The sequence below is a fragment of the Cyprinus carpio genome, chromosome B15 (assembly GCF_018340385.1).
Source record: "Cyprinus carpio isolate SPL01 chromosome B15, ASM1834038v1, whole genome shotgun sequence".
NCBI lineage: Eukaryota > Metazoa > Chordata > Actinopteri > Cypriniformes > Cyprinidae > Cyprinus > Cyprinus carpio.
The window spans coordinates 16,555,285-16,572,677 of NC_056611.1; the positions used below are offsets into that span (position 1 = coordinate 16,555,285).

At 34.2% G+C, this 17,393-nt stretch overlaps 1 protein-coding gene across 1 annotated transcript in view; it reads left to right on the forward strand.

Annotated features, from left to right (window-relative positions):
- LOC109103545 (glutamate receptor ionotropic, kainate 4-like) overlaps positions 1–17,393 on the forward strand; it is a 329,617-nt gene that overhangs the window by 228,601 nt on the left and 83,623 nt on the right. Inside the window, exons 7-8 of the mRNA XM_042740067.1 lie at positions 7,746–7,924; positions 15,644–15,697. Coding sequence (XP_042596001.1) covers positions 7,746–7,924; positions 15,644–15,697 — 233 coding nt within the window. The remainder of the gene's footprint in view (positions 1–7,745; positions 7,925–15,643; positions 15,698–17,393) is intronic.

Genomic DNA, 17,393 nt, shown 5'->3' on the forward strand with positions numbered 1-17,393 from the left:
CAAGTGGAACAGCTATAATTCCCACTAAAACGTCAGAGAGGGGTGTAGAGAGATGGCAAACTACCAGTACGGACTTGAGAACAGGGTCAGGACTGAACCAAACCAATACGAAGATTCATATAAAAAAAATGACCTTATATTATGTGGGCCAAATTCAGTATTTAAGTATTTGATCCCTTTCATGAGTTGGTTTTTGATTTGATTGGCTACACCTAAAGGATGCTGAATTGGACATTTATTTTACTGAACTGCAATTTGTGACAAAACATGAATAATTTGATCAGATATTAAATATTACTTTTGTATGATTAGAGATATTTTTAAGTTCACGACTTTCAAAAAATACAGTACCACAAAAATGTTATTTATTAAATATAATGAAATATTCACTACCATTCAAAAGTTTGGGATCAGTAAGATTTATTAATGTTTTTGAAACATTTTTTTTATTTATTTAACCATAAATACAGTAAAATAGTAATATTGTGAAATATTATTACAATTTAAAATAGCTATTTAAATATATTTTATAATGTAATTAATTCATGTAAAAAGATGAATTTTCAGCATCATTATTCCAGTCTTCTAATATGCTGATTTGGTGCTTAAAAACATTTTTTATTATAATCAGTTGAAAACAGTTGGGTAACACTTTATAATAACATTCTGTTATAAGTTATTTATAAATTATTAGTTAATGATGAACTAATCATTTACAAAACATGACTATACTTTTATAAATGATTAATAAGTAATAAGTTAACATTTTAGTTATGTTTTATTTATTCAGTTATAAGTCACTTATAAGTTATTAGTTAATGATGAACGAATCATTTACAAAACATGACTATATGTTCATAAACGATTAATGAGTGGTATGCTAACGATTTACAAATGTGTTGTAAGTTATCCTAAAAAAAGTTTAAATCATGAAATAAATCAAACCTATCATTAGTAGATGGTTTATAAGTTATTAGTTGATACATTATTTATCACTTATAAATCATTGAAATATTTATGTCAAAATTGTTTTGTATAATTATCTCAATAAACAATTGTTAATCATGCACAAGTGATGAATAAACCATTAGTAAATGATCAGTATATGATTTATTGGCGAATTTGTTAGCTGGTCCGTGTTCAAAAGCACAAACATGCTGGCATGCTAAAGCACTATTTTTAAGAAGAGTAATTCATTTGAAGTGGATAAACATTTCTCAATTCTGCTCTGAATGATGCACAACACTGGTGCTCAGAGGAACAAACTCTGAAGAGACTGATTGTGGGGGATTGGTATGCCATTATGATTATATCTACAATAGCAATATCTGAGGTTCATCTCAGTGCTGAGCCCTTAAAAGAGCCCAGTGTTTTGCTCATTCTACCATAGAAAGCTGAAAGCAGACAGCATTTCAGGTAACTTGGAAAGTTTGTCTTGTGGTACACTAAAATTAACCATTTCACGTCCATGCCAACACTATTACTCAAATGTTTTTCTCTTTGTACCTCAAGAGTAAAAGGCCGACTTTCTACACAGAGATGAGTCAGAAACAGGAAAAACAAAATAACCTTGTTTTTCAGCTAATAATGAGTGCATGCGCTCCCTGTAGAATTCTGTAGGAAAATAAAGGAGATTCACAGCAGCGACAGATCAAAAACTTTTAGAAAACTGTACCAAGGTGCTTTTGACTCTCATAAAAATTCCATTAGAGCAATGCTAAACTTAGCAAGCTTCCAAAATAACCTATATTAACTCCAGGTGCCGTTATTTCTTTCTAAATAATATTTCATTTCTGTCAATCAGTGCATGTATATATGTGAGCAAGATGTCACAAATTCCCTTTTTTTGCAAGTAGAAGTTATATTTGCATTTATATGCTTGATATAAACCCCTTTTCCTCAGGGAACTTGTGTATTGTACTAAGGAAATTATATTGAGAAAGTTATTTATAGCACAAGGTCTCTTAATCTTAAAAACAATTTATAACCAATAGCCTTTTCAAGATTTACGACTTAAGGCCCGTTCGCACCAAGAACAATAACTGTAATGATAACTTTAATGATAACTACTGTGCATTATTGTTCGGTCAAATGGATTTTGATTGGCTGTCAATGTTTTTATTATTCATCAGCTGAAAAAAAAATGCTTTCTTTAAGTTAAAGTACGGTAACTGTAATCTTTTAATAATCATTCTAATTCTATGAAAATAACAACATTGATACCTTTGGAAAGACTTTCAGAATGATTTTTTTCCAACAATAAAATCATTGACTGCCAATCAGAATCGGTCTTTACAGCACTTGAGCATTTAAGCTGCAGATTATATAACATAATCACACACTTATAATAATATATTGATGGCAGTTAAAATGATGTACTATTAATAGTTATCGTTATGTTACTACTATAGTTATTTCTCAGTATGCACAGGCCTTCAGAATGAATTAAAAAAAAAAACTTTCTGGTTATTATTGTAGCTATTCTTGGTGTAAATGGGCATTTAATTGACACTTGAATAACATTTTTATTACAATATGACTTTCCCAATATATTTTGCCTTTGTATAGTACACAAGAGAAATCTTAAAGATCGCTATTCCCACATACAGTAAATCAATCTCAAGAAATCAGTATGCAAATTACTGTAAACTAATTACCAAAAAACATTTACAAAGGTGATAAATAAATGATAATTTCATGGTAGAGCAGCCGCTATCCGTAATGCTGGTAAAATTACAATTTCTATGTCCATAAAAGACATTTACCACCATTACAAATATTTTCCCAAACAGCTGTTAGAGGATGCTATTGTTGATGTGTTTGTAGACCTGGAACAAATATGTACGCACCATTGGCTAGCTGCTCCGCGCAGTGGCAGGTCTGGGGCCCAGTGTGGGTAATAGTCACTTCTGCTTTGGCTGACAAACATTACGAGGTTGCAAAGTGGGCGTGCGTACCAAAGGCTTGAGAGGAAATGCCGTGGGCCAAAGTGACTGCCCTTCAATACTTTTCTATAAGAAGCGGATGATGACTCCCTGTGCTGCCAGCGTAATAACCCTGTTCACCTGCGCCTCTGTGTTTGCTTGTCGTCTTCCGTTACTGTTTCTTTTTCTCTCACGCTCAGTCTCACAGGATGCACAGCTCTCATTAATCACTTAGCACGCTGACAGCTTAATAGAGCATGGCCCACTCATGAATACTTCACAGAGCTGGCTTGCTGAGATGACACCGTACAAGGACAGTTATTCATTCGGTTAACGTATACAGCAAAAGGCCATTGAACATATGAGTTTATTTATTTTATATAAGATACATATTTTGATTTTGATATGTCTAGCGCGATATGTCTGTTTTAATTAGCTTTCTGTGCATAGTTTGATGATATATTCCTCTTTCTTTAAATTTTCTTTAAAATGGTCCAACTGATGAAATGTATACAGTAGCTTGAATGCAGTGTCAGTCTGTCAAATTTGTAAATGGAAATGTAATTTGCTAATATTGGGGGCTTTTTGCATTAAGTTGACAGAATAGTGGAGAAGCAACAGGATACAAAGAAACATATAAAACAGGGTCAGGTGAACCTGAAACCAGCCTAATTTGACCAATTTTTGCAACATTTTGCAAAGTTGTCATGTAAAAGTTGCATGTCCCAGCTCAGGATAGTCACCTGTGGTGGTACCATAAGCCAACTTTCAGTTGTCACATTGTCATTTAGGTATTGCTTAGGTGACAAATGCTCACAAAAAATGTCTATAATTGCCCTTACAAAAAATTAACCATGGTTTTACTACAAATAAAACCCCCCCAAAAACATGGTTATTGTAGTTAAACCATGTTAACCACAAATTGGTTGTGCTACACTTATCATAGTATAACCATGGTATCTGTAGTAAAACTTGGTTATACAATTGGTAATCAATCTGCCAAAAAACAATGGTTACTACACTTTTACTACAATAATCCGCTGAGATGAATAGAAATGCCAACCAATGGATTTTAGCACTAAAATTAATAGAAATGCTAACCGATAACTTTTGTTGCTTAAATGAATAGAAATGCTAACCAATAAGCGATAACCTTTTCCATTTAAATAAATGGAAATGTTAACAAGTTGCTTTTACCACTGAAATTAATAGAAACATTTATCAGTGACTATTAATATGAATAAAACTGATAGATTTTGTCACTGAGATGAATGGAAATGGTAAACAATGGCTTTTACCACTGAAATTGATGGAAATGCCAACCAATAACTTTTGCTGAGAGCCATTAAGGTGAATAGAAATACTGATAGATTTTACTACAAAAAATGATTAAAGTTAAATAGATTTATTCATTGAGATGAATGAAAACTGTTAAAGGATAACATTTGCCATTGAGATGAATAGTGATAACTTTAAAAAAAAAATATGTATTTTTTTTTTTTCTCATTCTTATTATTGTATAAACCTCCTTTGGATGAGTGCTAGAATTCATCTGTCTCCAAAGGTCCGTACCATGTAGTGAGGCGAGTAAGGTCTCATTATTGAACAAAATTGCCTGACCTGTACTATCCAGTCAGGAGACCCAGAAGATCACCAAGACCCTGTGTTCGTAAGGTATTACCCAAATTATTCTGAACGGGGTCAGACAGGTGAGCGCTACAATCTCTTTCAAGTTTGTCCTCTTGAACTAAAGGAGCTCACGGATTTAATTGAAAGGAACTGAGCTTTGGTGCCCAGATTGAACACAGGGAATCAAATACACACACTTCAAAGAGGTTTCCCACCTGTCAGGTTTGCTGTGCCTCTCCGCTAGGAACAGTAATATTGTACTACGTGTTTGCCCGACATTGTTCTCAGTGCTTTGAAGTGATCTGTAATTAAAGATGATTAAGTGAAGAATTCAGCCCGCGTCCCACAGAGAGATGAAAACCCAAACGTGGGTGAATTGGGATGATCTAATTCTCCTGCCTGTGTAGATGAAATAAGGACAGTACTGTAAAATCAAGCAAAAAGCCCCTGTAATGAAAAGTCAGAGTCACGGAAGTCGCAGAGAAAGGATCGCCTTTCTAGAAAAGGCCACTTGATATGAAGCAGGACGTTGGAAACTCTCTTTTGTCTGGCTGTGTTTATTTCTGAAGTTCTCTCCTTTGTGCTGGAAGACATTAATTTAATGTGATAAGGAGCGTAATGGGATTCTGACATGCGTTGTTAAAGGAGGAAGACAAAAGCTTTTTTTTCAGTGGCTCACACCCCTTCAGCTTTCCCTTTTTTTCTGTCTAATGAGAAGAAAAGAGTGCAAGAATGGTTGTCTGGCCCCGGGCACAATGAGATCTGACTCTTAACTCTCCTTGTTTTTGTTTTTTTTTTAAGCAAGAACTGATATAAAAGGTTTACCTAACTCTTCAACTTGCTTATGTTGAAAAAACAACATGATAACCAGACAGCAACATAATTAATCATGACTTTTCAAAAACTCTTCAAACTTTTAACTATTGTAATGCTTTTGTATCAAAGAAAGGATTAAAAAGTGCTGGCATGAATTAAAAATTCACCTTTATTTTCAAAATGCACATTATTGGTCTAATTCTGATTAATCCCTCTATACTGTATGTACCCATAATTTTTAATCAAAATGTCATAATTTTCCAGTTATTTGACAGACTTTTCTCTGTTGATCTATCATCTTGCATTTAATCTGTTTAGCCCCGACACTCTACAATCAACTGCGTTGATTTTGAATTTTGAATGCAACGTTCACATATCAAAATTCAATTAATGGCTACTGTATAGAATCAAGTCCACATCTTGCATTATTTTCTTTTTCTCCAGTCCATATACTCAGATTTGTACCGTATGTCACAGAAGAAAAGATCTATTGCTGCTGCTGATTTGTTGCAACTGTTATACCAACATTAAATATACAGTACCTAATAGAAAGCAGATGCTTAGTTGAAGAACACCAATTGAGAAAACCAAATATCCAAAACCATCTAAAGCTGTTTTCCTGGTCTAGCCTAAACTGGCTAACCCAGCTAACAAAAATATGTTCAAATAACATTTTGCTAAAGTTTCCATTACATTTTAAAAACATTATTTCTTAATGTTCTCTTTCTGAATGTCCAAAAGGTTATGTGAACATTAAGGGTACATTCCATTTTCAAACATTATGGTGATGTTACTTTTGAATGTTTTCTTTGGAATTCATTTAAAAATGTTAGATTGGTGTCCAACTAAAATGTTTCTATGAATTTTTGTGCTGATGTTTTGGAGAACATTATTAAAGACCAAATAATGAATGAACGAACATTCTATTAGCATTACTGGAAGAAAGTTTGTTCATAACTTGACAGAACCTTTTCAGATAATTCAGATAATATGATAATGTTCCATATTAGCTAGGAAGCAAGTGCTCTGCTGGTTTAGCTTTATTGATGTGTGCCCAAATCCCCTTTAAAAATGGCCTAGCCTAGACCAGAGACTTCATTAGACCAGCAAACCTGTGTTTTGTTTAGTTTTTTCTTTTTTTCAGCAAGGTTGGTGGCAGTTAAGCACAAGTCTACTGGAAGTTAGTAAAACAGCTGACTTTACCTCAGATTTGAGGAATTGTTTACACATTGTAGCATAGTCAAATCCAGTCCGCTGAGTGCGTGTGTACATACTTCTGGTATTTACCTGCGCGAATAGACTTCTGCTGTTTGCACTGTGCTCCGCTGAGATTTTAAGCATATGTATATTTTCAGCTGTAGCATATGTCCATGTTGTGTGTGTGCTTTAAAGATAAATGAAGTTGGCGCTTTGTAAAAGCCCAGTGGAAAGTGATAGCTAAGGAAATGACTGGCTGCTCAGAGTGAATGGAGGCTAAGCCATTATCACAGTCTCTGTGTGGGAAGCGGCTTTGTGCTTTTCTCTTGCCAATGCTGGAACCTTTTCTTTAACACCTTACCCATTGTGCTAACGTACCCCTACACTCTTTCATCTTCTCATTTACCTTCCATGCATCCTCACATTTTGCCCAGTCCTTCCTTATTCAAAGTCCATTAAGCCAAGTAAAGTTAGCAGAGTTGGTATAAAAACTCAATATTTTGCTATTCTCACAATTTCCTGTCCAACTTGATCGGCCTAGTCAGCGCATGTGTTAGCTAGCAATGCTATAGCACTGTGTTTAATGTAGTACACTAAATGTGAAATTGCATGTGATATGCAATGAGCGAAAGACAGAAAACGCTGCTTATGGTTAATCAAATATACGCTGAGTAACTCGGCAGGAAATTGAGATGACAGCTGTGAGCAATGGCATCACCAGCTTTATGTGTGAAGTCAGCAGCTAAAGCCTTTCAGATTTAAAGAGTCAAATCATAATAAACTGATGCCACGTTCTGTTGCTACACAGTGTTGTGCATTTCGCAAGTCCTTGTATTCTTCTGGGCTTCATAATTGTCAAAGGAACTGAGATTAAACACTCGGGTGATTATGATTTCGCTAATTAAATTAGTTGCGGACGTACAGTGCAGCAAAAAAAGCTTTTTTATCGTTGTTGAATTCAATTAGAAAATATTGGCAGATAATTTAGCTGAAATTTGTCAGACAAATGTAATAGTATTATATTTACACCCACAGAAAATCAACTCTAGTCCCTTAAAAGGGACGATCTCGTGGCATCATAATTGCTGTGAAGAGAAAGAGAGGATGTATTTCTTGTTGTGGGCAAAGGTGACATGATTCAGGACGCTGAAGTGTTTTGTGTGTGCCCCTTTTCAACAGGCCTATTAAACCTGGAGGTGTTACTGCGGCAGTTTCTCATCTCCAAGGAAACCCTTTCCGTTCGCATGCTGGATGACAGCCAGGATCCCACCCCCCTTCTCAAGGAGATCCGCGATGACAAGACTGCCACCATCATAGTGGATGCCAACGCCACCATGTCTCACGTTATTTTGGAACGGGTACGTCTCAGCTTGACAGTCGGCCTGTTGTGCAAAAAAATAAATAATAACTCATTATTTTTGTCTAAATATCCATGAAACAAGATCAATTTAATTAAATCAAAAGCATTAAATTAATTAAAACCAAATTTGTGCAATGAAATTAGATATTACCATTATTTCTTTTTCTTTTCCAGTGAGTTAAAATTGAATGTATTTTCACAAAAAAAAAAAAAAAAAAAAAAACATATTTCAATATTTCGTGAAATTCTTCTCAAGTAAACTTGTCTTGTATATGGTTTTTAGTATTTTTTTCATTGAAAACAAGACAAAAATGCTGATTGGTAAAATGGTTTTAGCAGCATATCCCATGGATAAAAAAGGTAACTGCGACTTTTTATCTCATAATTTTGACTTTTTTTTTCTTGCAAACTCTCTCACAAAGTTTATATCTCACAATTCAGACTTTTCTTCCCAGAAATGCAAGTTTATATCTCACAATTGCAAGTTAACATCTTACAGTTGTGACTTTTTCTCAGTTTATATCCCAATTCTGAGAAAGAACTATAAGATAAAAAGTTCTCAATTACCTTTTTTATATATTTATTTTTTTTACTACATGGTGGAAATAAGCATCCATGGGATAGAATGGGTTGAGAGGGATGTGCTGCAAAAATCTGCATATCCCTTGTGTGCTTTAAATAAATTAAAAGGCTATCATTATGTGATTATAAGCTGAAAATAGTTTGCAATTACTATTTCCGTGATAGATCTGGATGTCAATGACCATGACCTTGAATCTCAGAATAAAATTGACAATCTCTCATGAAGATGGAAAAATTGAATGATGCCATTAAACTATATAAGTGTTCCACTAGATTCATAGTGTATCATTATTCTCATGGCCTATTGTTCATGTGTTTTTTAAGTGTAAGAGTTAAATATAATAGAGTTAGATATTCATTCCACCAGTCTGAGCCTGTTGCTCCTCATTTTTAAGATTGACGCTTGCTTATAAACTGTAGTAAGTAAATCTTTCTTTCTGACACATTCAATGCAAATGAACATTAACATACATGAATGTGGCCTCATGACTGAGTATAACTGAGTATAGATGAATGACTGAACACACACACACACCTCTGCAGCAAGTATGAGCCATAATTAAACATAAATCATTATTTTCAGGAAAGAGACATTAATGGCTCTGCAGGAGAGGCTGATTGCAGACTGGTGAAAAGAGAGTGAATGTGATCGATGGAGAGAAAATGGACTTAACTGCATTTGACACGTCAGTCTAAAAATGCAGAACTGAAGTTAAAAGAAGTTCAACTTCTTAAAAACACATCTTAGAACTTTTGTTTTCACTCCACTGCCTAGTGTGTTACTTTTTTATGCAAAACCCCATTATGTGTGAATGGCCCCTTATATGCTTTTAAGGTGCAGTCACATTTACTGTTGTTCTGTGAAGTTTAAAGGTGAATTTTAGTAATTTCAATAGGAATCCATGTGATTGGGAAGTTTGTGTGAGGGAAAAAGATTTCTCCATTTTTTCCGCAATGGATTCAACTTGGTCGCATGAATTCACACCAGTGTCAGACAGAAAGCTGCTTGGTTTGAAATTCTATGTAAGCTGTGTCTTATGCATCTCTACACTATCTACAATAAACAATGGACCTTTTTTCTCAAAATCTCGCCAACATTTTGATAATGTGATCGCACCTAAATAGTGTTCATGGCAGGGTTACTATAGTTAACTAAAACTAAAACTAAATTTAAAACCTAAAAATAAACTTTAACTAAAAAAAAAAAAAAAAAAAAAAAAGGTTTTCATGTTATTTAGATGTTACTTCTTATTCAATATTATTATTTTTGTATATTTAGTTATTTATTATTATGTATTATTTAGTTATTTTAGCTATTTGCCAAGACAACATTTATCATTTTAATTTAGTTTTTTTTGTACTAAAACGACTAAAACTAAAACTTAAATAAAATAAAAAATAATAATATAAATATATAAATGGAAAATATATATAAAAAAACTGATTCAAAATTTAAAGAAAAACTATAATACTCAATGTCAGTTATGTTAAAATAACACTGGCTCGTGAAAAACTGTGTTTATAAAGAGGGTGCAATTGTCATCATAACATCTCTATGAATAATAAATAATAATAATAAATCTATCGTCAGTCTTGTCATCTCGTCGTGACTCAGTTAGTCTCTTCTCATTTTATCTCGACTCTTCTCTTCTCTCCTCATTTCATCTCATCTTTTCATACATTTCAGCCTTTGGTTATCCTCCATTTTTCCTCCCTATTCACACCATTGCTCTTTAATCAAAGTGTCTGATGACCATCACAGGTCTTTCCTTGGCTTTTATTGTTGCTATGGAGACAAGTACAAGAACCGCCACTGTTATGCCGGTGGGTTGCACGGTTCACAGTTGGGTTCCTTGTCAGTTTGTCACCCTTACTATGTTTCTCATACCCCCTTGAACCCATCTCTTTCTCTCTCTCTCTCTGTATGTCTCGCTGTCTCTGTTTTATCCATTCACATCACCACTTCATGTTTCTCTGTTCCTCTCTCTCTTTTTTTTTTTTGTGTGTGTATGTGTCGGTGTTTTTGTTTGTTGGCACTCGTTCAGGTTGTTAGGAGCGAGTGTAGGGCAAGCATGCTAGAGCTGTTTGCCAATGTTCACAGCATGGCTCACACACCAGCTTGAGTTACAGGATTCAATTACATGGGCAATTGCAGGGAAAATCTTTCATTATAAAATGCTTAATGCAAGGACAAAATTATCATAACCTGGAAAAACTCTCCACTCCTGTGGTCCATTTTCTCCCTCTCTCTCTCTTTTAACATGACACTGGTCAAATGAAATGCAGATGGGCATTACGGGACACTAGGCAGGGAGTCTGGGTGTGTATAAGTGCAATAATACAGATGTTGCTTTGAACTGTAATGCAACCACTAGAGAACAGGTGTCTAGGAGTGCTGTGTTAGCATGACTTATGCTCTGAAATGTAGGAACAAAGCTGGGCATTTGGGAACTTCTGGTACTTCCGCTACCGTCAGCAGATCTGAGGCATCTACAAATTATGCTTTGCCACATAAGTTGTACATGTCACACAGGTCGGAAGGAACATAACTTTGGGGCTGTGCCATTAATAATGTTCAAACAAAAAAGTTTAGAGGGCACATTTTGAAGAAGGGATAAGCACAATTATTAATTTCAAAGTCTAGAAAAACTGTTCAGTGGGTTGCCTGAGTGACTAGTCAATTAATCAGCCTTAAGGAAACCATGTACACTTTTGTTCAAAAGTTTTGGGAATGGGATAAGATTTTTGTAATAATGTTCTTCAAAGAAACGTCACACTTTATTTTCAGGTCCGTTTCCCACTGTTAAAGGGATACTCTATGGAGTCAATATAATATCACATATATACGCAAAAAAATAAAGTTTTGCAAAGGAAAATAAAGTTTTGCAAACAAAAATTAAAGTATTGAGGAAAATAATTGTACTTTTTGCAAACAAAAATAAAGAATTGCAAAACATAAATGATACCGCGCGAAAGCAATGATTTTGCAATACATATTTTCCATGGTCATATCTACAATTTTATTTGCAACACTGATTTTATTTTGCGCGTCAGTCTAGTTTGAGCTTGCGCTGCAGTTTTTCCTGTGCGCTTCATTTTTCTGCGCTTCTCGCTTTGTGGCGCTGTTTTTGACGTGGGGGTGGAGTCAAGGGGAAGGGCGTGTACAACATGCCTCCCTGGAAGTGACGTCATCGGCCCGAGACGCAGCTCACTGATCCAGGTACTGTCATGATGAGCAGATGCATGCGAGTGGATCGCTTCCTTTTATTCACTAGCATTAAAACATGCATGGTTTTGTTTTATTAACTTTATTAACAAATGTATATGTGTATTAGCAGCGTTTGCTCAAGTTAAAGAAGTTGTTACCATGCACATCTATTGTTTATTTCGCTCGATGTGCAGTCTTTTACTGGCATAAAGTTGGCTTGACGTTGGACGTTCGATATTCGCAAATCTAGGGACCGTCTCTAAAGTTACATGCGAAACTACTATACACTTCTCTAACGTCAATAGCATGCAAGGAGAATGACTAACAGTCATGAAAACAACTGTTAACTGTTCATCTAGGTGTCAACTATAATGCACACCTTTTATATTTTTTGATAATTATTAAAATAAACTGTAAATCATATGTAAAATATTGCTACTTTTCATTACCGAATGGGCGTAAACACTAATTTAAAGCTCAAAAGCTCAAATGAAAAATAGCAATATTTTACATATGATTTACAGTTTATTTGAATAATTATGAAAAATATGAACGGTGTGCATTATAGTTGACACGAAGATGAACACTTTACAGTATGTTTTATGAAAGTGAGTCATTCTGTTCAAATGCTATTGAGCTTTAAATTTGTATTTAAGGGCATTCGGTAATGAAAAGTAGCAATATTTTACATATGATTTACAGTTTATTTGAATAATTATGAAAAATATGAATGGTGTGCATTATAGTTGACACCTAGATGAACACTTTATAGTATGTTTTATGAAAGTGAGTCATTCTGTTCAAATGCTATTGAGCTTCAAATTATGGCATATTTTAAATTTGAGCCCATTCGGTAATGAAAAGTAGCAATATTTTACATTTGATTTACAGTTTATTTTAATAATTATCAAAAAATATAAAAGGTGTGCATTATAGTTGACACCTGGATGAACAGTTAACAGTTGTTTTCATGACTTTTAGTCATTCTCCTTGCATGCTATTGACGTTAGAGAAGTGTATAGTAGTTTCGCATGTAACTTTAGAGACGGTCCCTAGATTTGCGAATATCGAACGTCCAACGTCAAGCCAACTTTATGCCAGTCACACACTTTTTATAGCATTAAATGTGTATTGTTTCATTTGGTTAACTGCATGTGTATTAACAGTGTTTGTTTAAGATCTAACCTGTGGGAGGACGCCAGCGCACAGAAACGTTCTTTGTTCACATTAGTTCAGAGTTACTGCTAGTTTTAATGTAAAATTATGCAATTCACTTCATAAACTATAACGTACATCATTAAAGAGGTCTACGACTCAAGTTTTATATCGATCTCGACTTCGTTTTTCATTTACATAACTTCTGGCATAAATTAATAAATGATTGTCATTGTAAGATAAAAAAAAATGAAGCTCGAATCTTTTTGGTTTAATTTTGCCACGAGTTTAATGCATAAACAAACCCGCGTGACCATAGCAACCTGAGATTATCAGAGATTGATCAAATATTTTTACCTATCCATCCCACAGTCCGTTGATCGTGTTTTTTTATGTAATATATGTGCATATAAGGCTTTTATTATTTTTATCATTATATATATATAATATATCCAAGTGGATGCTGCACACTGCTGGTGGTTGAGGAGAGACCCCCACATGATCGTACAGCGAATTGGGTGTACAACAATACATTATAAAACGCTATATAAATGCATCATTCATTTTATTCATATAGGCTAACCGTATATAATAATTGATAATAATACTATATTAAATAGGGCTATATTTTTTATATTTATTATGCTTATTTCCCCTTTTAATTCGTGTATTGCTTACCTAATAACGTTCTTTGTTAAATTAGTGTTTTCATTTACAAATGAAACTAGCGAATTATTCATTTATAATTCTAGTATTTATTATTATAGGGTTATTGTTAAATTCATCCTCTAAAGTGCACTTTAATGAAAAGTGTAATGAAAAGTAGCAATATTTTACATATGATTTACAGTTTATTTTAATAATTATCAAAAAATATAAAAGGTGTGCATTATAGTTGACACCTGGATGAACAGTTAACAGTTGTTTTCATGAATGTTAGTCATTCTCCTTGCATGCTATTGACCTTAGAGAAGTGTATAGTAGTTTCGCATGTAACTTTAGAGACGGTCCCTAGATTTGCGAATATCGAACGTCCAACGTCAAGCCAACTTTATGCCAGTAAAATACTGCACATCGAGAGAAATAAACAACAGATGTGCATGGTAACAACTTCTTTAACTTGAGCAAACGCTGCTAATACACATATACATTTGTTAATAAAGTTAATAAAACGAAACCATGCATGTTTTAATGCTAGTGAATAAAAGGAAGCGATCCACTCGCATGCATCTGCTCATCATGACAGTACCTGGATCAGTGAGCTGCGTCTCGGGCCGATGACGTCATTTTCCAGGGAGGCGTGTTGTACACGCCCCTGCCCCTTGACTCCACCCCCACGTCCAAAACAGCGCCACAAAGCGAGACGCGCAGAAAAATGAAGCGCACAGGAAAAACTGCAGCGCAAGCTCAAACTAGACTGACGCGCAAAATAAAATCAGTGTTGCAAATTAAATTGTAGATATGACCATGGAAATTATGTATTGCAAAATCATTGCTTTCGCGCGGTATCATTTATGTTTTGCAATTCTTTATTTTTGTTTGCAAAAAGCAAAATTATTTTCCTCAATACTTTAATTTTTGTTTGCAAAACTTTATTTTCTTTTGCAAAACTTTATTTTTTTGCGTATATATGTGATATTATATTGACTCCATAATACTCCATCCCAAATTTTTGTGATATTGTATTTAATCAATTATACTCATGTCGTTAATGAAAATTTTGAGCTTTGATCATCTTCGGAACACAATTTAAGATATTTTGGATGAAAACAGGGAGGCTTGAGACTGTCCCATAGACTGCCAAATAAATAACAGTATCAAGGTCCAGGAAAGTATAAAAACGATCGTCAGAATAGTGCATCTGCCATCAGTGATTCAACCGCAACGTTATGAAGCGACGAGAATACTTTTTGTACAGGAAGAAAACAAAAATAATGACTTTATTCAACAATTCCTCTCCTCTGTGTCTCTCCAACACAGGGATACATTTATTACGTGTATTTACGCTTTGGTTTGAAAGATAACTGCACATCAGCGCAGCACGGCTCACACAGAAGAGCGTACGCCATCTGCGTACTAGTCAGATTTGCCAAAATGGCAATTGAAACTGTGATTCATATCCTATTAAGTGAACAATAACTAAAACTAAATCTGTGTATGCACTGTATGGTTTAAGGTTATTGATCATGGCTGCAAGGTTAATGAAAAGATCTGCAAGAGCAGTTTTGGAGAGATTATTTGTGAGACCTATAATAATTACCAAGTTACTTCATTGTTCTTTTTGTTCTAGGAAATGTGATTATATTTCACTGCCGGTTATTCCTGATCAATATATTTGTAATTAATTCTTTAACATTTTTCTCTGCTATAGAAAGAAGATCTACACGCCCAACCGCTCAATCTAATTCCCTCTCGTGCATTTATTGTACTCTAAACTGTCCCTTTTACTCAGTTGTCTCTCCGTTTCCATAGAAATAATTGTTGAAAGTGTTTTCACCCCTGACATTTGATTGACATATTATATTTGCTGCTTGGTTTCCTTGGAGACAGTGGAGAATTGATAAACAGGATGGCAATGACAGAACGGGAATGTTGTCTGTCTTTTGTTAGCTTTCATCCAACTCTGAACAGGTTTTGCAAAGCAGTGAACCTTGCCTTTTGCTTCTCAGTGCCAGCAATGCAGAGCGCGTATTTAGTCTAAGTAGCTGTTTAAATTAGCCTAGCGTTGTCAAAAGTCTTTAATGTTGCTCTCTCTTCTCTTTTATCTTCCAGGCCTCAGAGTTGGGGATGCTGTCAGTGTATTACACCTACATCCTGACTTCCTTGGTGAGAGAATTTAAGTCTGATGCTCTCTGTTCCAAGAGTTTTTTAAGCACATGCCTGTTTAATATAAAGTCAAGGTGTCGAGTTTCATTTTTCTTCCCACATTAGAATGTAAAATTATAGTATACATTAAATATATACTGTATATATACATTTTATTTTACATTTTAAAATTTAGTTTACTGCTTAAATTTGGCTTCTTAGTTTACACAATATTGTTTATTTGCTTTTTATTGTGTAAAATGGCATAAACAAAAATTAGTGTATCCGAAATTCTAAGAGGAAATGGCTAATGATAAGATTAAAACAACACTGAAATTGAGTGTAAAGTGATGTGGCACTTGCACTGATTTTTTCCCCCAAGTTGATTCAAGGAAAACAGTATGTTTGATGTTTCCTTTTCAATCTTTCTGTTTCACGCTGATGTGCACTAGAAATAACAAACCAGGATGGATTTTTCAAAACTTTTTCATCCAATACTGCTTTAAGTTCAGAGCGCTTTAAGAGCAGCCACTCAGCATGGAACAAACCGCCACACTTCAACACACACCAACCTAATTTAAAGAAGCCACTTCATTTCCCCACACTGCTTTCCTTCACTTATTTAGTCTCTCCTGTCGCCGTGGCATGCGTCCAACACGCCAACGCCATACCATCCTCCCATCCACACGCTGGTGTTTCATTACGCCATTATCACAGTGTGAAAAAGGCCTGTCAAAAATGCACTTCATCCATCAGAAAGCCAGTAATCAGTAAATGACTCAGAGAGAGCTCTTCAGCCTTTGCTCTGACCACGCTCTGGGGAGTAATGAAGCACTGCGGTGCTGCAGGTACATGGAGGAATTACTGAAACCCTTTGTATGGTGATATGGGCACCTTTGTTAATAGCTGACATGTTGCAAAGTCTTGTTTAAACCAGCAAGGTGTGTGTTCAACAGGTACCAAAGATGGAGAAATATGGCGAAAACAATAATGGAAGTCTCAATTTTCATTTAAAAGCACTAATATAGATCATTTGCCTTAGAAGAAGAACATTACGTGAACCAGTCTGAGAAAAAAAAAAAAGTAAAATATTGTATTGTTGTCCAGTTTTACTGTTGATGGAAATGCAGGTGTTTATTTCATTATTAGCTTATCAACAAATGTAAAATTAAAAAATGCAGCTGCACGAATAATTAAAATTAAACTGAAATTGCAATATAATTAATAAATAATATTATATAATAAATTTATTTTAGATAAAGATATAATGATTATTAGCTTATCGTCAAATGTAAAATTAAAATTAAGAAATGGGGCTGCACAATTAATTAAAATAAAACTGAAATTGCCATATAATTTATAAATATATCTAGATATTTGCTTAAAATACTAACATATATAGATATAGTTTTCTTAATTGTCACATTGCAGTTTAAATCGCAATCATATATAATTAAATAATTCCAATATAATTTATTTGGCTACGTTGTGCAGCCCTACATATATAAAGAATCTAAAAAATAAAACAATCAAAATAAAACACTTACTAAAAAATAAAAAGATTAAATATTTTTGCTGTTTACTTGCAAGTCATGTGACCTCAGAACTGAACATGCAGATGTATCATTGCATTATTGCATTATAACAATATTAATTCTTAGATGGTACTTTAAGTCAATATTTCACATCTATATGTGTTCAGCTGACCAAAAAAACT